General features: G+C 42.3%; 1 protein-coding gene across 1 annotated transcript in view; it reads right to left on the bottom strand.

The window, feature by feature from the left end:
* Positions 1-1,703: 1,703 nt before the first annotated feature.
* ZC3H12D (zinc finger CCCH-type containing 12D) overlaps positions 1,704-24,384 on the bottom strand; it is a 44,709-nt gene continuing 22,028 nt past the window's right edge. The window contains exons 3-6 of the mRNA XM_027858007.1: positions 15,724-15,863; positions 9,728-9,962; positions 5,210-5,316; positions 1,704-3,596 (exon numbers count right to left, since the gene is read on the bottom strand). Of these exons, the coding sequence (XP_027713808.1) occupies positions 2,488-3,596; positions 5,210-5,316; positions 9,728-9,962; positions 15,724-15,863 (1,591 nt within the window). The 3' untranslated portion in view covers positions 1,704-2,487. The remainder of the gene's footprint in view (positions 3,597-5,209; positions 5,317-9,727; positions 9,963-15,723; positions 15,864-24,384) is intronic.

Below are 24,384 nucleotides of genomic sequence, written 5' to 3'. Positions count from 1 at the left end.
CTTCTTTTTCTTCCCAGGATAGAAGACAATTGTAGGATAGCAAAGAGGTCCAAAGGGCTATATTCTAGGCCAGTTGGTTTAGCCTGGTGTCCCTAAGCAGTCAGTAGTCCTCTGGACCTCTGCTACAAAATGGGAATCCAACTGCTTACTGATATTGTTTGGGTCCACTACTGTCATGGGGGAAAAAAAATAGGGGATAGGACTTTGGACTTTACTCTAGCAAGAGGTACAATGAAAAATAGAAATAACTGGCTCTGATTACAATGTGAAGAGAAGCCAACTTCAAATATGAGAGAATGGTTAATGTGGAGAAACATAGCAAGTCTGCAAATAAAGGTCGCTGTCCCACTGTACCAATCAATCAACCAAGTGTTTATTAAGGACTTATGTGCCTGACACTGTGCTAAGTTCAGGAGGGTCATAGAATCAGAGTTAGAAGAGACCTGAAAGGTTGCCTAATCCAATGCCCCCATTTTAGAGGTAAGGACGCTGAGGCCCAGAGAGTCATGAAGTTGTAGAGAAACCAACTGAGGAACTGGCTAAAATGAAGAAAAGTGAAAGAACCTGGAATTTCACTCAAAGAGAAGGCTTAGAAGTCACCTGATTAAAACAAGAAAATAGCAAATAAAGTAGAATCTCTGTACAATAAAACAATACATAATAAAAATAAGATTCCAGGGCAAGGAAAACATCTGGACTGTCTCTTGGTGTTTGCTGGAATGGGATTTGGCCTGTGTTCACCTTTGGGTGTGTGTGACAAATCTCTGTGGCCTGCAAATTCACTCTCAGTCAATTCATTTTAAGGTTTTCAAAGCACTTTAAACTCGTTATTACATTTATTCCTCACAACAACCCCTGGGAGGTAGGGGTTATTATCATCCCCATTTTATAGATGAGGAAGACTGAGGCAGAGAGAGATTAAATGACTTGTGGGGTCATCTAACCAGTTAAGCTTCTCAAGTCATATTTGAACTCAGGTCCATTCTGACTCCAAGCTGTTATCTATTTCACCTCTAGGCAAAGGATGGTAGGATATCATAATCTCCTAATGATATGCTACTAAGGGCTACAGTAAAGATGAATGTCCCGAATGAGGGAGGGGATTGCATTTCTGTTCTCTGCCCTGGCCATATTTCACATGGGTGTTCTGTGATAGGTGCCATATTTTAACAAGGACATAGAAAAGCTAGAACACATCTGGAAAAGGGCAACCAGGATGATGAAAGTTTGAAAAGTCACGTCATAAGAAGACTAAAGGAATGGGAATAGGGGATATTTAGCCTTGAGAAGAAGACATTGAGGCAGCATAGTTTAGTAGAGAGTGCTGGATTTAGTATCAGACACCTTGGATTCGAACCCTGGCACTGTCCCTTCTACTTGTGTGACTCTGAGCAAGTCACTTTAACTGCTTTGCGCCTCAGTTTCCTCACATGTAAAATAAGAAGATTGGACATGATAGACCCCAAGGTCCCTTCCAGCTCTAAATCAGTACTCCTATTATTTTGTAGCTTTCTTCATGTACTTAAGGGGCTGTCATATAGAAAAGGGACTAGATCAAAAGTTCTTAATCTTTATTGTGTCTTTTTGGCAGTTCAATGAAACATAGAGATCCCTTCCCAAAACCGTGTTTTTAAATGCATAAAATAAAAAACCCCTAAAATTGCAAAGGAAACCAATTACATGTAAATAATCATCAAAAAAAATTTTTTAAGTTCACAGAACCCAGGAAAAGAATCCCTGGGTTACATTTATTCTTCTTGGCCCCATGGGGCCAAGAGCAGTGGGTAAAAAACAACAACAATAAAACCCCACAAACTTCCTAACAATAAAATCTGTTCCAAATCTGTTCCATTCCAAAGTGGAATGGGTTGCCTTGAGAAGTAGCAGATTGGTTACCCACTCAATAGAGATCATCAAGCAAAATCTGAATGCTTATTTATTAAGGATATTTTAATAGGAAATCTCAGGAGCAGCTAGGTGGTGCAGTACATAGAGCACCAGCCCTGGAGTCAAGAGGACCTGGGTTCAAATCCTGCCTTAGACATGTACTAGCTGTGTGACCCTGGGCAAGTCACTTAACCACAATTGCCTCCCCCCTCAAAAAACATAGCAAATCCTTTTTGGATTCCTGCTCAGGTGGAGGCTCAGACTAGGGGACCTCTGAGGTCTTTTCCACCTCTTAGATTTTGTGACCTTCATTCAGGAAACAGGCAAATGGCAGCAGGAGTGTGACAAACTAAATAATGGAATATCTTTCCTTGTCTTCCTTGACCTGATCTCCATGTGCGTTGGGAAAGCTTAGATGTTGCCCTGCCCAGAGACAAGGGGTCTGGGCCAGCCCTGCCACCACAATAGGAAATGTCAATTGAGCAACTGTGAGTTGCTTTCAGTAGGTCTGCAGCTCCAGCCTCCAGAACTTCATAGTCCAAAGGATTCTAGGGATGCTGAGGGCATACACTTTGCGCTGACTTCTCAGAGGTTTCCAACTCACGGACAAAGCCGACGGTTTTTCTCGATGAGTAATATCAGACTAGGGATGTCCACGAGGTTGGGAAACAAAGACATGACTTGGTCTACCTCATCCTGGGGGAAGATGTTATAAAGGGCTGTCCGAATGTGGGCTCGCTCTCCAATGGCTGAATCCAAGGCGGGGTATTTATACTCAGAAGAGTGTAGATAACTATCTGCTTTCCTAAACGGGTGGTTTCCCCAGCTGGAGTCCCCCCAAAAGGGTGAACCGGGTGGTTCCTTTGGTCCTTGCTCTATACTCCAGGTCTCATTAGACTGGGTGGAATGGGGAAATGGATCCCCAGTGGGAGTGTGAGAGCAGTATACAGCCTGCTGTTGGGGCTGCTGCAGGTCTGCTTTGGATGGGTGGCTACTTGGGGCAAAAGTCTCCTGCAGGACTGGGTCTGGCCCCCTGGTACCATTACAATAAGACCCTCTGATCATCAGGCGTCTGCAAGCACATGGAGTCAGAGTGGCCCCTTCTCGGAAACGATCACTCCTCCAGCAGCTACAATCCACGCTGTGCTGATGAGGCCTGAAGCGGCCATGGCAGCCGGAATGATTGAGATTGCAGCCCTGGTATGAATTGTTCATCCCACTCTGAATGCGGGAAGTTGTGATACCAGTATGCGAGCCACAGCCATATAAATCATCACCACATGCCAATCGGGAAAACTGGCTTTCCAAGAACCTGATATCGCCCGCTTGGCAGTGGCGTGGAATGCCCCTCTCGGGGTCCTGCCTCTCCTGCGCCCAGTCCTCCCAGGTCCTGGCCAGGGTTCCTCTAAAGCTCCCGTCCACAGAAAGAACTCCCTCCTCTGTCCAAATGGAGCCTGGGCTGCTGTTACTGTGGCTACTGTAGTTACTGATGCTTCCCCTGGGACTCCACGGTCCTTCTGTGCTGAGGCTGGGGTGAGGCAGGGAGGGAACTGGCCCAGTCTTCAAGAAGCTGGGTCTCAGCTGCTCCTCCTCTGACCCCAGCAAGGTCCTCGTTTTGGCTCGGAGCTCATCCGCCACCGACAGCTGGATTTGATGCAGTCTCTCTGGGTGGTAGAATTTACACTTACTGCCGTAGGTACACTTCCTGCCTGCAAGGAGGTGAAGACAAGAGTCAGCACACAAAAGGTTGGGTTGAGGATGGATTCAGGTCCTTTCACTGCTAGCCCCATTGCCCTTTCCTCTGGTTTGAAATTTCAGGCCTCGAACCATCCTACAATGGAGCAAGGCCGTGGCAAGTCCTACGAACCATCGTGGAGCAAAATTCTACCTCCTAAGTCAGCCCAGCCCATCCCAGCCCCATCGGGTGGGTGAATAATTAATGCTTTCTTCCCTCCATAATGCTCTGCAGACACTGTGGATGTGATGGGCAGACCTGGATTTACCAGAATCGGTGGTATGGGTGTGGGAAGGCCTGGGAGGAGAGACCTGTGTAGAAGTAGACTACATTCAATATGCACACACGGACCAAAGAGACAGATCCATCAGTCATTCTGTTCTCCCTGCTTAAGGACTTGGGAGGGTATCAGCATCCAATGAGTGGGGTGCGATGGAAAGAGCTACTCCTCGTGACTCTCTGGTTCCAGACCACACAGACAGGGTCAAGCCTTATACTACCATCTGCTAGGCCTGCCTGCTGAAATTATTTCGCATTTATTTTGTACCTATTTGGTACATTCTTTTATATGTACACATTGTTTTCCCTACAGAATGTAAGCTCCTTAAGGGCAAAGATTGTTTTTTATTTCATATATTTTTTTTTTTGGTCTTTGTATTTCCAGCCCCTAGCATAGTATCTGGTATCTGGAACATTTTTTTTCAATCATTTTCAGTCACGTCCAGCTCTCCATGACCCCTTTTTGGGGTTTTCTTGGCAAAGATATTAGGGTGGTTTGCCATTTCCTTCTCCAGCTCATTTTACAGATGAGGAACCTGAGGCAAACAGGGTTGAGTGACTTGCCCAGGGTCACACGGCTAGTAAGTATCTGAGACTGGATTTGAACCCCGGCCTTCCTGACTATGGCCCTGTGTGCTCTATCTACTGTGCTACCTACCTACCTTCTCTGTGGAACATAGTAGGTGTCTAATATATACTTGTTGACTTATTGACCGAGTGACAGTTGCTTCTGGGCTATGATCTGAAGTTCAACGGAAAGGCCTCCCCTACCCACCCTAATATGGAGTCAGCATGGCCTCTTCCTGGAAATGATCACTCTACTAGCAGCTACAGTCCACGCTGTGCTGATGAGGCCTGAAATGGCCACAGCAGCCAAACTGATTGAGATTGACTCCCCCACCAGCACCTGAAATTCTCCCAGTAATTGGTGCTAAGCATTGCCTTCCCCCAAAGCCCTCTTCACGTGTACTTATTTCTGAGAGGGGGACCCAGTAAGACCCTGACACTTTTTCCTGTAGGAGTCCGCCAAAATCCCTTTCCTCCATGACAAGAGACAGTGAGAAGCAGTTGGAGTGGGGGGAGTTTGAGGAAAAAAGGGGAGGAGGGGACAGCATCAGAGCAGGAGGATGAATGGGAAAAAGGCACACCGAAGGAAGAGCCTAGGAGATTCTAAAGACAAACCCCATCCGACATCATTGTTTCATTCATTCATGACCTTCCCAGACACTTTACGAATTCTTTCAAGTCCCCACCAAAAAAAAAAAATAGTCTCTGAACCAGCTACAGGAGGTAAAGGGTAAGACCTACCATAGGGGCAGTGCTGCCAGGAGGCCTGTGGAAGCCTTGGCTTTTTGCAAAGGAAATTACTAAGAGTTGGTCCATGGCGGCCCAGAGGATCATCAGGAGGCATGAATCTGGAAAACAAGACAGTGGTCATCTCCAGAGAAACAGAGACAGTGGCTCTTTCCTCAACACCATCTTTCAAAGATTCTGAAGGAATACTCTAGTTCACTACTAAAGCAACTCCCATCTCTCTAGCCCTGTAAAGCTGTGCTTTGCTTTCTTACCACAAAGCTAGAAGGCAGGTAGAATGAGTACCTACTATGTGCAAAGCACGGTTATAGGCACATTGAGGAGGATACAGCTAGGAACTGGTCTCAGTCCCTGCTCTCAAGAAGATCTCACTGTAGCAGAAGAAATAAGATCTGAACAAAAATAACTATGATACAGGGCAATATGGGAGAAGAGTTCTAGGAAAAGTTGGAAGGGCTATGGGAAGACTGAGGAGGGAGGCATCACTTCTGGCTGGAGGGAGGGAGTGAGAAAAGATGAAAAACTCAGGGAAAGTTTCGTGGAGGAGGCAACAGTGACTCTGGTCTCTGAAGTACTAGTGGAATTCTAACAGGTGGAACGGGATGCAGAAGGGTATGACAGGGAGAAAGAACAATATAAGCAAAGGCCCCAAAACGGGAAAGCAGATGGCCCATTTGGGAACCACCAAGTAGTCTGATTTGGTGGAAACAAAAAGTAGAAGAAGGGGGCAAAGGAGGAGGACAGGCTGAGCACAGAACATAGGGAATCTTGACCTAATTTTTGAGAGAGATAGTGTCCACAGCGGAAGGACTAGCCAGGGACGGGGAACCTGCGGCCTCGAGGCCGCATGTGGCTCTTTAGGGCCACACTCGAGGACCTAGAGGGCCTCACGTGGCCTCAAGGCCGCAGGTTCCCACTCCTAGACTAAACTCATCAGAAAGCCTGTGTCCAAGCCCCAGTTCTAACACTTACTAGCCACGTGATTATGAGCAAACCACTACCTTTCTGAACCTCGTTGTTCTCATTTGGAAAATGGCAGACTATTTCTGCACTATCTCTCTCACAGGGTTGTTATGAAGACAGTTCTGTGTACACCTTTAAGGGCAATAGAAACGTGGTTGTGGCTGTGGTTGTTGCTGTTGGACGTCCCCAATCCTTCATCACAGGCAGAGGTAAACCAGGGTAAATTCCCAAACAGTAGCACCTGAGGGAACCAGCTACCTCCCTATTGCCCCTTCACTGCGCCCCTCAGACAAAGAGATGCTCTGGGAGGAAGCGCCTCCTGGGTGCTGAGGCCCCTGCCTGCCACAAGGATGGATGTGGGTGGGAGGCAGACCTGAGGCAGAGGGGTGACACATGGGTGTGTGTCCCAGAAGAGGGCAAGAGACCTCTCTGAAAGCAAATGAATCAGTGGTTTCAATAGGCACCATCTGTGAGTAATGGAAAAAGTCACTCAACTCCCCTCAGTTTCTAAACCACATGAAAGGTCTAGGGCCTTGGCAGTTCAGAGCTCGGGGCCACAGAACAGGTAGCCAAAAAAAAAAAAAAGGCATTTCATTGGGTTATAGACTCATAGAATGTTAAAGATGTGAGGGACCTTGGAGATCTTCTAGTCCAGAATCCTTTTACAGATGACAGATGAGGAAACTGAGGTCCAAGAGAAGTTTAGGCACTTGACTTGCCCAGGGACACATAGCTAATTAGGGAGTCAGGCCTAGGACACAGGTGTTTTGACTCCTAGGTCAGTGTGTTCCACTCTATTCAGGCAGTCACCCCAGCATCATCTCCAAGGGCTATGCCAAGCTTCACAAAGCTCACACTCCATTTCAGGGAGATTTCCAAACTCCTGTAAGCAACCAGCCACTGGAGGCTGGATATTTTTCCTTATATTCCCTACAGTCTGGAGCACAGAGAAGGCACTCAAATACTGACCCTGATTGGAGTCCTAGGTAATGAATTGGAGGGTGGAGCAGAAGGGCATGGCAGATGAAAGAAAGAACACGAGTAGAGACCCAGAAATGGGGAAAATTCATGGCACATTTGGAGACCATAAAGTAGGATGATCCGGTTGAAACATAAAGTGGGCAAAGGGGAAGACTTATCCCGCAGTACTGAGTGTCTGCAGTGTCTAATACTCTGCCTGGAGGATGAATTTACCTCCTGAATTTTTTCTGCATCTGGTTTCAGCTTTTCACGTTTACTGGCTCAGTCACCCCTGATTTGAATGTTCATGGCTCACTTGCACTGCCAAATGGGGAAGTGGACTTCTCCCTATCTGCACCCCGCAATAATATATACTCTCAGCAATCACCTCTCAAAGGCAGAACGAATTACAACAGATGGGAACCTCACCCTACTACCTGGATGAATGCAAATTTGTTCCCAGAGCACATTTCCTGGTTAAGGAAAAGCTGGGACAGATGGGTCACTAATTCAGAATAAGTTTGAAAAAAAAAATACAATATAGTTCAGATCGAAATCCCCTCTGAGGAGTCCACTGGAACTAGTCTATAGATCACCCCAGGCCTGGAGGCTGCATGTTCCAGTGTTGGACTCTGGTTGCTCAGGCTACCAACTGTACACAGAGCTTCTGAATGTTGGACCCTAATCAAGAATCTGGGAAGTGGCTTGCCACGGTTATTCTCAGTGACCAAAGGCCTTGCCTCCTGAACTCTCTCTCCTGGGCCCTGGGAAACGGTGCCAAGAGCACACTAGGGCCGCGCTGAGGACTCTGGGATGGAGTTCCTTCTCGCCCAGGCAGGCGGGAGGGCAGGCAGGCACTGCATCCTGGCAGGGAGGGAGATGACAGGTCCTGTACAGGGATCAGTTGTGTCAGACGCACTTGGACCCTGACCCAGATGCTGTCACCAGTCCAGAAGTCGTCATGGTTCTTTAGGCAACAGTGAGGATTTGTTGGCACTCAAAGCACAAAGACTGGCCAGATTCCTCCGGACTGAAACTGGGCAGTGGGAGCCTCTGGCTAGGTGTGTGTGGAGATGAGAGAGAGGCTGAATTTGACTACCCCAGAAAGCAGCTGAGTATCTGCCCCATGGCTTAGGGGCAGCCCTTCATTTTCAGGTGCCCAGGAGCACAAGGGGTAAGGTTGAAGCAGGGAGCAGCAGAACTGTGGTTCCTTCCTCACTCACTTGACCTTCCAGACTGTGCCTGCCCTAGCTTGTAGGAAGTCGCCCAGCCCAAACAACGACGAACCCTCTCCTTTCCACTCCCTGGGGAGACCAGGGCATCTTATGAGTCTTCACCTAAGTCATAGACAAAAATATTACAGGGTCAATGAGGATAGATCCCTGATAGATCCCTAGAGACCTCCTCTAAGTGAACATTGACCTCATTAATGACCATGCTTTGGGTCTGGTCCAGGGGTGGGGGACCTGTGGCCTTGAGGCCACATGTGGCCTTCTAGATCCTTGGGTGTGGTGTTTTGACTGAGTCCAAGTTTTACAGAACAAATCCTTTTTTATTAAGGGGAATGTTCTATGAAGTTTGGACTATGAACCGTCTATGAAGTTTTGGACATACGGACAATGCGTGACCCTGGGCAAGTGGCCTAACCTCTCTGTGTCCCAGGCAATGTTCTAGGATGCTAAGTTGTAGAATGGGTATAGATGTGCACAGGCAGAGGGAGTTTTATCCCTAAGAATTCCCAAAACCATACCCTCGAGCAGAGGTTCCTCATATTATTTTATTTATTTATTTTGTTAGTGTCATGGCCCTCTTTGGTAGTTGGTGAAGCCTAGGGACTCCTTTTCAGAATGATATTCTTAAATGTATAAACTATAATATATAGAATTATGAAGGAATCACTTCTACTAAGATAAAGCGATAGAAATTTTTTTAAAACAAGTTTACAGACCACAGATTAATAACCCCCCTCACTAGAGCATAGAAACAAACTATTTCCTAGCTCAATAAGGAGAAACCAAAAGGAAAATCTCCCTTCCTTCCCCTTCTTTTTAATTCCTAGCACCAGGCTGCTTCTGTGTCTTACTCAGTCCCTTTCATTTTCCAGTTACTCTCTTAGCTCTTGCTGTTCAGTTGTTTTTTTAGTCTCCTCTGACTCTTCATATCTCTATCTGGGGTTTTCTTGGCAATGATACTGAAGTGGTTTGCCGTTTCCTTCTCCAGCTCATTTTACAGATGAGGAAACTGAGGCAAACAGTTAAGTGACTTGTCCAGGGTCACACAGCTAGTAAGTATCTGAGGCCAGATTTGAACTCAGGTCTTTCTGACTCAAGGCCCGGTTCTATCTACCATGCCACTTACTCTGTGCCGGACATTATGCTAAGCACTTTACAAATATTATCTCTTTTGATCCTCACAAGTAGGTGCTATTATTATCAGATTATTGTTACAGATGAGGAAACTGAGACCACACAGGTAGTTAGTGTCTGAGGCTGGATTAGAAATCGGCTCTTCCCAACTCCAGGAACAATGCTCTATCGGCTGCTCTCCCTGAGCTGCCTGTAGCTTCTCAGGACCCTTCCCCGCACGTACTTGTCATTGACAAAGGAGAACATAAGGAGTCGCTGCTCGATGAACCACTTCCATTCTGGGTTCTCGCTCTGGAGGTCCCGATAGTTGTCATTAGAAACGATGATGCCGTCCTTCTCATAGGCCACCTTCACAATGTAGCGGTCATCGTAGCAGACTACCCGTTTACCGTTGACCTTGCGAGATGGCGTGTATACCAGAACTGCCTGCTTTTCCAGATCCTCTAGGATATGCTGTTCTGAAAACGGAAGAGGGAAAAAAATGGGACTCACGACACTCCCCAGAAAAAATACGCTTTTTAAAATTTCAGCTCTCCTCTATAACTCACTCTCTCTGCCCCCGCCCCAGAAAAAAAGTTTTGTTAATAATAATAACTTAGATAGAGACACACACACGCTTATAAATTGCTTTAAAGTTTTTCAAAGCACTTTACATACACTAGTTCATTTGATTCTCCAAACAATCCTATGGAACACATACTATATGTATTATTGTTCCCATTTTACAGATGAGGAAACCAAGCATCAGAAAGGTTCAGTGATTTGCCCACAGGGTCACACTACTAATAAGGACAGCTAGGTCCTGATTAGTGAGAGTAAATGAACCCTGTGGAGTGGTCCCATGTATTTGCACTATTCTGTTATAATGACATAAAATGTGGTTATAATTACATAAAAATCATAATTACATAATTATATGAAATGTGACTATTAGTTCCAGCCCAATGGATATTAGATATGCCTAGTGCAAATTCAAATTTCACCACAAGATTCATTATTCTCACCAATCAGGACCTAGCTGTAGCTATTTAATGAGATAAACAGAACTGGCTCAGGAATTGGCTCTTGGAAGAACTCTGTGGGATTTTCACTCTTCTAATGGTGATGGTTTAGAAGTCATGTTCCATGTCATATGGAATCTTACATTTGGATAGCATTTTCAAATTTTCAAAGCATCTTTAAACATACTTTCTCATGTGACCATCATCATCGGCAAGGCAGATAGATTATCCTTATTTCACATATGTGAAAACCAAGGCTGGGGAAGGATCAGTGACTTGCCCAAAGGCACACAGCTAGCAAAGAAATAGAAATCAGGATTGGAATCCATGTCTCTTGACTACAAGCCCAACACTTATTTTTTTTTTTTTTTTTTGGCTAGGCAATGGGGTTAAGTGACTTGCCCAGGGTCACACAGCTAATAAATGTCATGTATCTGAGGCCATATTTGAACTCAGGTCCTCCTGACTCCAGGGCCAGTGCTCTATCCACTGCACCACCTAGCTGCCCCAGTCCAACACTTTTTACACTACTCTTTTTTTCCTTGTAAAGTTGTTGCAATAATTTCTATATGTATATGCACACATTACACCATAATGTATCGAATAGAGGATCATCCTCCTAGCCAGGAAGAGCTGGGTTCAGGCCCCACCTCTGACACACACTGGACAACTCTCTAAGGCTATAATTGGCAGAGAACGATAGGGATTGATGAAGGGAGTTTCTTTCTATGGGATCTCAGTAAACCAATGAAATCACAAGATTAGTTTCTTTCTCTCCCTCCCATTCCTCCCTCCTTCTCTGTATATATATATACAGATATAAATAGAGCTAAGAGGGATCAAACCAATGATTCCAATGACATAGTAATTTCCTGATGTACCTTCTCTGCAGATTATAGGCATATAGAGTGACCTAGAGTACAGAGTTGGTAAATAACTTGTCTATGGTCGCAGAATATATTAAAGGTCTTGAATGTATCAGACTTGAACTCAGGTCTTCCTTGATGTGATTTGATATTCTCTATCCACTATGCCATGTGCCCCCCCTCTCTTTTTCTTTCACTCTCTTTCTCTGTCCCTCCATGTGTTTGTCTTTCTCACTCTCTCTTTCTTTATATATGTATGCCTGTATGAATATATAGTAAATATATAAACATATAAATACAGACATACTTTCTCTCTTGATGCACATACACATACATAGTTTTCATATATCCTAAAGTGAGCTTCATTTCTCAAGGAAGTAGTTTCCCCCCATAAATCACTAAGGGGGTCAGAGAATTTAACAGAAGGAAGAATGGAGAAAAGCACAAAAAAAGACTGAACCTCAAGTGTACAGGGTTACCAGCTAAATTGCTTCAAGCAAATGAAAGTACCACCCACTCCCTTTTTCCCACTCCCCCCCTCCCCAGGCCCCAAGGGTTTTTATTTCTTACTTCCTCTGGATTTACCCACAGCTCCATTTCAAGAGGGCTCCTTTCCTGCATGAAGCCAAGAGTCCAAAGTACAATATTTGATAAGGAAAAAAAAAAAAATCAGAACCTCAGAGCTGGAAAGGGACCATAAAGATTCTGATAGTCACTGGTCTCTGTTGAGCCTTTCCATGGACTTCTTTGCCTTACAAGGCAGCCTCTCTCAGGATTAAACCACCCCAAGTGCTATAGTGGAAGGAGCACTGGCCTGAGAGTCAGAAGACCTGGTTCTAGTCTGAGCTCCACCACTTAACTAGTTGTTTGTACTAAGATGAGCCACATACAACCTTCCTCAATTTTTTATATGTAAAGCAGGAGTAATAGCATCTGCCCTGCCTACTTCAGTTTCTGTGAGCATCAAATGAAAAAGTGTATGTAAAAGTTCTTTGAAAGCTAAAAAGCATCATGCAGATGTAAGATATTATTGCTATCATCATCATTATTATTATTAAGTTCTTTCTTAGGGTGAGCAGAAATCCGCTCCCAGATTCCTTGTCACTTTTACCTGTTGGCCCCAGTTCCATCCTCTGAAACATAATCCAATCCCCATTTCCACATGACAGACCTTAAAAAGCTTGAAGAAAAGTACTACACGCTCCTAAACTTCCTTTCTTTAGAGAATATCCTTCAATCACTCCTTACAGGGTCACAAAACCCTGGAGCCGTATTTATGTGTAAATAGAACAGCCCTGCCTAGAACCAGCTGTTCAGCTGTATAAACAATTAATAGGTTACTGAGAATAAAACACGGTGATTTTATGGAACTTTGAACTAACCCTTTAATATCTCCCTAGGTCCTTAGTTTCTTGGCATGGTCAGCATGATGATATATTAAGAGCAAGTTATGCCAGATTAATCTTACTTCTTTTTTTTCTTTTTTTGACAGATAGAACAGGGAAATGCTATAGACATCATAGGCTAGTTTTCAGCAAAATATTTGACAGTCTCTCATGCAAACCTTACATAGGTGACACTAGCTATGTGATCCTGGGCAAGTCTTTTAACCCTGTTTGACTCAGTTTCCTCATCTGTAAAATGAGCTGGAGAAGGAAATGGCAAACTATTCTAGTATCTTTGCCAAGAAAACCCCAAATGGGGTCACGAAGAGTCAGACATGACTGAAAATGACTGAATGATGTAACAACATGCAAACCTTAAGGAGAAGATGGAGAGATAAGAATTTGATAATAGTATTCACCTAATATACCTAAGTGGAATCAGAACTGGTTGATTGATCAGACTCAAAGGATAATTATTAATGGGCAACTAGGTGGCTTAGAGCATAGAGCACTGAGTTAGGAAGTCAGGAGTCAGAAAGACTTGAGTTCAAACTTACTAGCTATATGACCCTAGATAACCACTTAATTTCTGTCTGACTCAGTTTCCTTACCTGTAGATTGGGGATGATTATAATACCTACCTCTAATGCTTGCTGTGAGCATAAAATGAGATAATATTCGTAAAGTTCTTTGTAAACTTGAAAGCACTATGTAAATGCTAACTAATTTTTATTTTTTTAGTGGGGTCAAGGTAAATTTGGAAGGAGGTTCTTATGGGAATGCCCCAGGCATCTGTCTGCCCTGTGTCATTTTTGTCAGTAGCTTGGAAAAAGACACAAAACAAATAAGAAAGTATGTTTTCTTTTTTACATATAAGTGTGTATTTGCATATGTTTACTTTATATACACTTTACACATTAGAAAGTGTATTTGCCAAATTTGAAAATTACATAAAACCAGGAGGAATAGCCTACATGATAGTTAGATATCTAGAAAGAGCTTGGCAGACTAGAACAATGGACCAAATATAAAAAGATGAAATTTGATAAGGAAGAAAAATTCTACACTTGGGTTAAAAAAATCCACTTTACAAATATAGAATGGTTGAAGTGTAACAAAATAACACTTTTGCTAAAAAGATTTTGGGGTTTTAGTGGCCTACAAGTTCACTGACTTAAAAGTACAGCAAGCCAGTCAAAAAGACTAATGATCTCTTGGGTCCCATTGAGAGGCACAGAGCCATAAGATGTGGCTGATAATTCCATCGTACTGTTCTCTGGTCAGAACACATCTGGTATATTTTATTCAATTCTGGGCACCACATTTTAAGAAGACCTACTTAAGCTAGAACAAAGCCAGAAGAGGGCAGCTGTGCTGGTGAGAGTGGAGACCATATCCCAAAAAAAGGACTGGTTAATGGAATGGAGAATCTTCAATCTAGAACCAAGTAAACAATAGGATCGTGATAGCTGCCATCAAACACTTGAAAGGACATTATATGGAAAAGAAACTAGACTTTCTCTGCTTGGAACTAAGAACAAAGCAGCTCAGTTTCAGAGTGGCAGACAGAGATTTAATGCATGGTGAAGACTTCACAATGATTAGAATTAACCCAAAGTGAATTGAGATGCCTCAGAACATGAGCTTCTCTCTCCCCTCCCCCCAAAAAGAGGTTTCAAAGTCAAGGTTGGATGACTACTTGTCAGAGATGCTACAAGACACAGTCTGGATTAGATTGCTTCTAAGGCCCCTTCCAATTACCCTGCAGACATCTTGAACCGGATGTCCCATAGACATCTCAACTCAACATGTCCAAAACTGAACTCATTATGTTTCCCTCAAATCCTCCCATTTTCCTAACTTCCCTAATACTCTAGAGGGTACCACTATTCTCTCAGTTACCCAGGCTTGAACCCTTGGTGTCATTCTCAATATCTTATTCTCTCTCACTTGCTATATCCAATCTGTTGCCAAAGCCTATAGAGTTTACCTTCACAACATCTCCCATATATGTCCCTTTCTCTCCTTTGATACTGCCACCACTCTGGTGTAGGTGCCGATCACCTCACGCCTAGACTATTGTAATAGCCTGCTGGTTGGTCTCTCTCTACTCTATCCCCACCTCCTGTCAAAGTGATCTCCCCAAAGCACAAGTCTGACCATGTCATCTCCCTATTCAATAAACTCCAGTGGCTCCCTATCACCTCCAGGATCTAAAATGTAAAATCCTGTCTGGTATTCAAAATCCTTCAGAATCTCCTTCCCCTCCCCACCTTTCCAGCCTTCTTAGACCTTCCACCCTTCCACGGACTCTATGAGTCAGTGACACTGAAAGACCTGCTATTTCTTGAACAACACACTCCATCTCCAGACTCTGGGCATTTTTACTGACTATCTCCCATGCCTGATATGCCTTTTCTCCTTTTCTCTACCTCTTAACTTCCTTCAAGTCCCAACTTAAATCTCATCTTCCATGGGAAGCATTTATTAAGTACTAGTATTGTACAGAAAGCTGAGGATATAAAGAAAGACAAAAGACATGCCCTGCTCTCAAGGACCTCACAGTCTAATGGGGAGATAACATATAAACAACCAAATTCAACCAAGCTCTATGCAGAATAAATTGGAGATTGTCAACAGAGGAAATGTGTAGAACTGAGGAGATCAGTAAAGGGTGGATTCTATGATTATGTGATCATATTCCTCCATCTCTATATTTTCTCCATTTTTACAAAAGTGAGGCTGTGTTAGCTGAACTCTGAGTATTCTCGGAATCCACCTCTAATATGGTGTGGCCTTATAATTTTATTTGCTTTACAACAAAGTACAGATTATATAGCAAGAGATATGGCATGCTGGACTGATATATTTTGTAGGCTGGCAAATTTATCTGCAAGGCATCAGCGTGACTACTTTTAAAGCCATCCTTGTCACCTGGAAGATGGAGAAGCATTTGTAGCAACATACCTGAAATAGAGGTATCAGATCTTGGTGGTTCCTTCCTCCAAGATGGGACAAAGACCTTGATGTAGTTGTGTCCTCTCTCCCTGAACCAGTCCACAGCCAAACGAATTCCCCGGCAGGAAAAGGTTTCTTTATTTCCATGACTATAATTGGAAAATTTAAAAATATATGCTCATAGAATGTTAGCACTAGAAGGTGACCTTAGGGATTATCTAATCCAGCTCCCTCATTTTACAGAAAAGGAAATTGAGGCCTAGAGAGAAGTTGAATGGTCACATTTGTAGTAAGATTGAAACCCACCTCTTCTAAATCCAAATTCAATGCTCTTTCTACTATGCTGTATGTTGCAAAGACTTATCATCACAGAATTTGAGAGCTGCAGTCTGGCTGAAGATCTCCAAGGAGGGAGTATCCAAAACCTTCCCAGGCTGGCCTATTCCAATCTTGGACAGCACTAATTCTTAGAAAAAAATTTTCTTGACATTCAGCCTAAATCGGTCTCTTTGTAACTCCCCTCATTACTCCTGGTTCTGCCCTCTAGGGCCATAGAGAACAAACCCATCCATATGTTGTCCTTCAAATATTTGAAGACAGCTATGATGGCCCTCTTGAGCCCTCTTCTCTGCAGACTAAACATGGCTAGTTCCTTCAATCAATCCTCATATGACATGGACTCAAGGCCCTTTACTATCCTGGTCATCCTCCTCTGGATGCTGTCCAGTTTGCCAGTGTCCTAAATTATCACACCCCAAACTGAACATAACAGTTGCCATCTCTATGTAGATGACTCCCATTAAATATATACAGACACCAACAGCATCTGTCCAGAACTCCAGTCCTGTATTTCCAACTCCCTATTGGTTATATCCATATGGATGGCCTACCAACACGTCAAACTCAATATATCCAAAATGGAACTCATCATCTTCCCTCTACAAAAAAAAAGACCTTCCTCTTTTCCTAATAGCTCCTCTATTTGTGTGTAGATAATACCACCATCCTCTTAGCTACCCAGGCTCTAAACCAGAGTCATCTTTACTCTCCCTCTCTCTTACCCTCCACACTCAATCAGTTAAGTCTTATTGACTCTATCTCTTGCTCATATCCATACTCTCCTACTTCAGGCCCTTCTCATCTAGACCAGAGATGTCAAACACACAGCCCATGGGCCTACAGCACTCCCCAGTATATCCAGAACCAAATTAAAATGTAATTGGGAAATATTTAACAAAACAAACAAAAAAATAAAATAAAACATAGATAATATTACATTTTTAAAACGAAGTCAACAAATAGGCAGCCCATAGATGTCCTCTGCATGGATTAGTAGCCTCCATTTCTATATGAGTTTGACACCATTGGTCTATATGAATATTAAAATATTAAAAATAATATTATTGTAATATTAAAATCTCCTCCTAAATAGTGTTCCTAAACAGTCCCTGTCCTCAAAAAACTCACATTCTATTAAGGGAAACAACATATGTACACATAAATACATATGTATATGTGTTATATATCTAGCAGCTGGAAGGATCCAAAAAGGCCTAATGAAGGATATGGTACTTGAGTTGAGTTTTGATTCTAAGAAGATTCTAGGGATTCTAAGAGGCAGAGGTGAGGTGGGAGTATATTCTAGTTATGGGACACAGCACGGAGGTGGGAGAAGAAATTTCCTGCATAGAGAACAGCAAGTTGGATAGTCTGGCTGGACCATAGATTATGTGAAGGTAAATAAGGCCCAATAAGCCTGGAAAGGTAGGTTGGAGCCAATTTGTATTTGATCCTGGGGCAATGGGAGGAGGTAGAGAACTGAAGGGAGAAACAAGTGCTTTAAAAATACCACTTTAGTTTAGCAGATGTGTGAAGAATGGATGAGAAAGAAAAGTAGGAAATACTGGAGATAAGATAGAAACCCCTTGAGGGTATCCCCAAAGCCTTGCTTAACACCTTGCCTTTCACACTGTAGGTACTCAATAAATGTCTGTTGTGGTTGTTTTCATATTATCTCCAATGAATAAATGTCAACCAACTCTGAGATTTTCCTTTAAGTGTCTTAACCAGTACTGTAAGAATGGAATTGAAACTCTTACTATCACCCAGAGAATTCACTAATCTGTTGCTTTAGGGAAATACCAAAGTCAGTTCGTTATGTGCAGGGAGAGCAGACGGTCACCTATGTTCTGGAAATTACCCCACCATCACCTTGTCACCCTTTTAACCTTATCAAGAGTTACACTACAAACAGAGCCTTTACCAATCATTTTGTTCAGTTGCTTTTTCAGTCATGACCTCATTCGGGGTTTTCTTGGCAAAGATACTGGAGTGGTCTGCCATTTCCTTCTCCAGCTCATTTTATAGATGAGGAAACTGAGGCTTAAGTGACTTGTTCAGGGTCAGACAGCTAGTAAGTATCTGAGGCAGGAAGATGAGTCTTCCTGATTCCAAGCCCAGGGCTCTATCCACTGCCCAGCTACCAAACATTAACCACTTATCAAAAATTATTTTATCGAATCCTTTTCAACTGTGCCTCTACTGGAGCAGGCCACAAAACAGGGTAAAATGTTAGGGGAAGCTGATGGAAATATCCAGAGTGTAGGTTACTGCTCTGGAAGGAGGACCCTGATTAGGACAATGCTTGTAGTGCTTTGAGCAGCCAGGCAGCATCTGCGGGTGGGAGAAGGGAGAATAAGAGGGTGCCTAAGATGAAATTTCATCTACTTTAAGTTCTATGTATGGCTGACTCCAGTCACGTTATGGTATCTGTATTATCTATTTGATAGACTTTGAAAACATCGATGTATAACTCCTGTCCCCAAATGCTTGAGGCTTCTCAAAAATGCAGTTCTCCCTGCCCCCCAGATCATTTCTGTCGTGACCCTTATAAACCACTTAGCCAAATTAGGTTTCACAAAATTGTTTACGGACCTGGAATTTTAACTTATACCATTGTTTCTCATTAGTTTTTATATTGAGAAAACTTCAGACAGTTGTAACATTGGAGGGGAATGCCCCGCCCCAACCCCAACTCCCGAGAGTTCAAAATCATCTCACTTGAGGGAATCAGGGTGGGAGGGGGTATGGCAGCCAGGAGGGTGTAACACCTGGGGAATCAGGAAAAGCTTCATGTAGGAAGTGTTAGAACTTCAAGTCTCTTCAAAATATCAGGGAGATATGAGGTGGGAGACAGGCATAGGTGATTCCTCTAATAATAACCAGGGAAATGAATGGACATCAGAGGTCAAAAGTAACAGTCTGAACCACAGTCCCAAAGGCTACTTCTCAGAAGTTGTCCCTATTCCCAATCTAGGCAAAGGAACATAAGATTACTAAATTAAAGCTACACGGGACTTTATAGGCCATTTAGTCCAGCCCTTTCATTTTATAGATGAAGCTCAAGATGGTTAAGACATTTCCCCAAGGTCACATAGATATATCAGAAGTAGGATTTGAACTCAGGTTTTCCGACTCCCTTCATAGGTTGCCCAGATTTCACTATTAATAATGCTATTGAATGTTTAATATGATTGTACATGTATAGCCTATATCAGATTTTGTGCTGTCTTAGGCAGGGGGGGAGGGGAGAGAGGGAGAAAAACATTTGGAGCTCAAAATCTTATCAAAGTGAACGTTGAAAAGTAGCTTTACATGTAATTGGAAAAAATAAAATATTACGAAATGGAAAAACAAAACGGAAACAAAAATTTCCTGCCCCAAACCAAAATTACAGGAAGGGGACCTTTGCACTCTTTTAATTACAAAATAAACCATCTCCACTGTTCCTTAAAAAAAAAAAAAAAAAAAAAAGGCTATGGAATGGGAGTTCTCAATTAATACTTTTGGGTGGCTTGGTTATTCCAAATAAGCCTAATTCAGCCTGTCTTGTTGCAATTACAGAAAATGGGGACGTGTACAGTCAAATGAAACCATTGGGTAAAGCTGTAGGAGGATGTGAAATTGTCAGCTGTTTTCCCCCTAAGCTTTATATTTCAAATCACGCCTGCTGAAAATTTGCCTACTGAATGTAAAAAGTCACTAAAGCCATTTGACTGAATTTGCCTGCTGTGGGACAAGGAAATGTATGCAACCATTATTATGTGCTAAAAGACATTTGGATAAGCTCTTACCAAATACCATAAGGAATATTTCAAAACACTTTCAAGAATAGCCGCTTTTGTCCTTTCAGGGTCTGGGTGAATGCCCAGGCACATATGATGTGAATATCTCTCATCTCACTATTGACCACCCGTATCACATATGACTGAGTGTCCCTACACACATAAGAAAGACACCTTTCACTCATGGTGTGTCCATACACATCTGGTTGAGGCCATGCACACATGACATACACATACATATCACATCTCAGTGAGTGACCACACATATAAGTTGCCCATATATGACATATGGCTGAGTATCCACGTACACACAACACATGCCCATCATACACCGGTGGGTGCCCCTCACAACACACACACACACACACATACACATATCACATCTGGCCCACTGCTCAAACATAGGACACATGCATCACATCTCATTAAGTGCTCAAACACATGACATCACATCTAGCTGAGTGCTCACACACACAACACAGATCACATCTGGCTGAGTACCCACATGCACAACACATCTCACCTGGCCAAGCATCCACACAGCCATGACACACGTGACATACATTGGGGGCCCATAAGCGTGGGACGACAGACATCTCTTGAACTCATGGGGAATTTTCTTTGAACTGTATTATTAATCAGTCTGTGACATTATGCAAATATAAACAATGTCTTCTGTAAGCCACTGTTCAGAATTTAGATCTCACAGAACTTAAGAGTCATAAGGGACTTTAGACGTCCATCTCCCCAAATCATAAACACTTCCTACCCAGCTCTGACTTCCTTTAAGTCCCAACTAAAATCCCATCTTCCACAGGAAGCCTTCCCCAACCCTTCTTAATTCAATGCCTTCCCTCTCTTAGTTACTTCCTATTTATTTTATATATTCCTTTTTTTGGGTACATATTTGTTTGCTTGTTGTCTTCTTCATTAGATTGTGATCTCCTTGAAGGCAGGGACTGTCTTTTGCCTCTTTTTGTATCGACAGTATTTAGCACAGTGCCTAGTACACAGACAGTAGGCATTTAATAAATCTTTATTGACTGACTGGTTAATGAAATGATGGGAAACTCATTATTCCCTGAGTCAGCCCATTCCACTTTAGAAAACTCCAATTGCTGGTCAGTCAGCCAAATCTACCTCCCAGTGACAATGGGCCCTGATTCTAGAGGATCCCATATCTAGCCTTTTAAAGGAGATTACGATATCTCTCATCACAGAAAGCAGAATTAGCCCTACCCCAGAATGGATTGAAGAAACCACAAGAACCACACTATTTTCAGGTGGGACAACCAGAAAAGTAGACCCTATAGGGAGCAGCTGAGCCTATGAGGGAGCCGGCTCTGGACAGAAGGAGCATCACCATGCTGGGAATCAGTGGACTGTTTCAGGATGATGGAAGGTCTGGGTCCAGGAGAAGCCCACTGGGTTTCTTTCCTTGTCTCCTCACAAAAATCAGATATGTGAGGATGACACCGTGGATTCACTATTGCTCTGGCCTCAAAAGCTGCAGCCCCAGGCCTAGATTTTGTGACTGCACACAGGAAAAACACAAATATAAAATGCAGGGTCTCCATTAAATCCTTGCTCACTTTCAAGCTTTCAAAACTAGAGTTGCTAGTACAATAGAAAGGATTTGTTAATAAGACTTAAAAGCAAATGTATAAAAATTTCATACACACAGCTGTGCATAGTGTATCTTCTTTCAGAGCTTGTGACAAATGAAAAACAGCTGTAAATAGTAAATATTGATGCAATAAAAGGAGAACCTGTGTCTCCCAGTGAGCAGACCTGAAGCGCCAGCAAGCCTATGGGAAGAAAACTCATTTTGCCTTTAAATGCCATTTACAGATAGTTTCCATCACACTTACAACCTAAGTTACTAATGTTGAAATGTTTAAAAATTACGAAAGGACTTTACAATCCTTTGCTATTGTCGTGTCCCTGAAAAGAAATGCAAACATCTTTCTTTTGTACAGATTATAATAATTGTTCAAAATGGACTTTGTGTAATTGCTGACACAAAAATAATTGTACCATCAAGGTCACTTCATATGTCAAAGACCACATAGGTCATATTCATTAGAACAATGTAGAAACTTTGGGCTCACTTTATAAAATAAAATCATGCAGTGTGGTAGAGTGGAAAGAACTCTGGATTCAGAGTCAAAGGGCCTGGGTTCAAACCCTGCCTCTTCTACTTACTACCTATGTGACCTTAGGCAATTCAAATGAACTCTGTGGGTCTCTTTCCACACCTATAAAATGAAGGGGCTGGACTTGATGAATTCTAAGTCCCTTCTAGTCCTAAGTCTGTGATTTACTCCCTTCCAGCTTTAAATCCTAAGAAAGTTGAAAAGGTGAACCACCGTCTTTTTTTTTTCTCTTGCTCAGGCAATCAGGATTAAATGACTTGCCCATGGTCACACAGCTAGTAAATGTCAAGTGTCTGAGGTCATATTTGAACTCAGATGCTCCTGACTCCAAGGCTAGAGCTTTATCCACTGCACCAGCTGCCTCTGTGAACCACTATCTTTTTTCAGGAACATTTTTAAACCACTAGAAAGATAAAAATTTGTCATGTATTTAAAGGCTCACAAAGAAAGTCTACAATCTTTCTATGCAACTATTCTTCCTTGGATCTAACCTAAATTCTTCATGCTGTAGTTTTTTGTCTTTGGATATCAAAGATTTTTACTCAAGAAAGAGATGTTACAAACCATATAAAACTAATAGTCTAGTGTTCAGTAAGTCCAAAGACCATAATTTCTAGGGAAAGGACATACTATTTGATGAAAACTGCTGGGAAAACTGATCAGTAGTCAGTAGAAATAGGTTTAGACCAACACTTCACACCATATGACAAGACAATCTCCAAATGGACATATGACCTAGATACAAATAGTCACGTTACAAACAAATTAGAGAAACATTGAAGAAATTATCTTTCAAATCTATGAATAGGACAAGAGTTCATCACCCAACAAGGGATAGAGAGGGTCACAAAAGATAAAATTTTGATTGTATAAAATTTAAAAGTTTTTGCACAAATGCCGCTAAAATTAGAAGGAAAGCAGTTAACTGTGGGGGAAGAAATCTTTGCAGCAAGTTTCTCCAATGAAGGTGTCATTTCTAAGATATTTCAGGAATTGATCCAAATTATAAGAATAAAAGCAATTCTCCAATTGATAAGTGGTCAAAGGATATGAATAGGCAGTTTTCAAAGGGAAGAAATCCAAGCTATCTATAGCCGTATGAAAAGAATGCTTCAACTCACTAATAATCAGAGAAACGCAAATCAAAGCAACCATGAGGTTCTATCTCACACCCATAAGAATGGCAAAGTTGACAAAAAAAGAAAATGACTAATGTTGAAGGGGATTGCATAAAAATAGGAACTACACTATTGGTGGAACTTTGAATTGGTACAGTCATTCTGGAAATCAATTTGGAACTATGCCCAGAAGTTACTAAACTCTGTATGCCCTTGTTCCAACAATATCACTGCTAGAGCTATACCCAAAGAAATAAAAAAAAAAAGTAAAAAATTTTCTGTGTATAAAAATATTTGTAACAACTCTTTCTGCATTGGCAAAGAACTGGGAACTAAGAAGGTGTCAATCAATTGGGGAACGGCTGAACAAATTATGCCATTTGAATACAATATAATATTATTGTGCTCTAAGTAATGAAGAAAGTTTATTTTAGAGACACCTGGGGAGATTTGCATAAACTGATACAGAGTGAAATGAACCAAACCAGGAAAATTTATACTATAATATCAAATGAACAGTTTTGAAAGATTTAAGAACCCTTGACCAGTTTAATAATCCACCATGATTCTAGAGCACCAGCAATGAAGAATGTTATCCACCTCCTGGCAGAGAAGTGATGGACCCATAGGCAGAATGAAATAGGAATCTTTGAACATGGTCAATGTGAGTATTTGTTTTGTTTGATTATGCTTATTTGTTAAACACTTTAGTATTTCTTTTCTCCACAAGGAGAGGAAAGCAAGTACTTGAAAGTTGAAAATAATAAATAAAAGAAAAATATTTGTTTTATTCTTTTTGACACCTACTGAAGCCCTGCTCAAAAACCAGCTTTGTGGCCTGTTGGTGAGCTGGGTGTTCACAATGGAGAACAGACTTCTGTAGGGACTATGAAACTGAAAATAATAATAATAATAATAAGCATTTATATAGAACTTAAAGGTTTGCAAAGCACTTTACAAGTATTATCTCATCTTGTCCTCACAACCACCCTGGAAAGTAGGTACCATTATAATTTCCATTTTACATATGAAGAAATTAAGGCAGATGCAGTTTTAGTAATTTGCCCAGGGTCCCATCTTTGAACTCAGGTTTTCCTTGCTCCAGGTCCAGCTGGATTGCCCTTTGTAGCTGCCACTAAGGCTTCAAAAGTATAGGTTTAGGGATAGCAAGTGTCTATCATCCAAAAACCAGTCAAGCTAAGTATTAGGAGACTCATCTCACCTCCAGAAATTGGTCACTCACTAAGTGACTGATCTTTTTGACCACAGCAT

The sequence above is a fragment of the Vombatus ursinus genome, unplaced genomic scaffold (genome assembly GCF_900497805.2).
Source record: "Vombatus ursinus unplaced genomic scaffold, bare-nosed wombat genome assembly UNPS02012602.1, whole genome shotgun sequence".
Taxonomy (NCBI): Eukaryota; Metazoa; Chordata; class Mammalia; order Diprotodontia; family Vombatidae; genus Vombatus; species Vombatus ursinus.
Note: the sequence above shows the minus strand (reverse complement) of the source record. Positions and strands in the feature narration are given on the sequence as shown.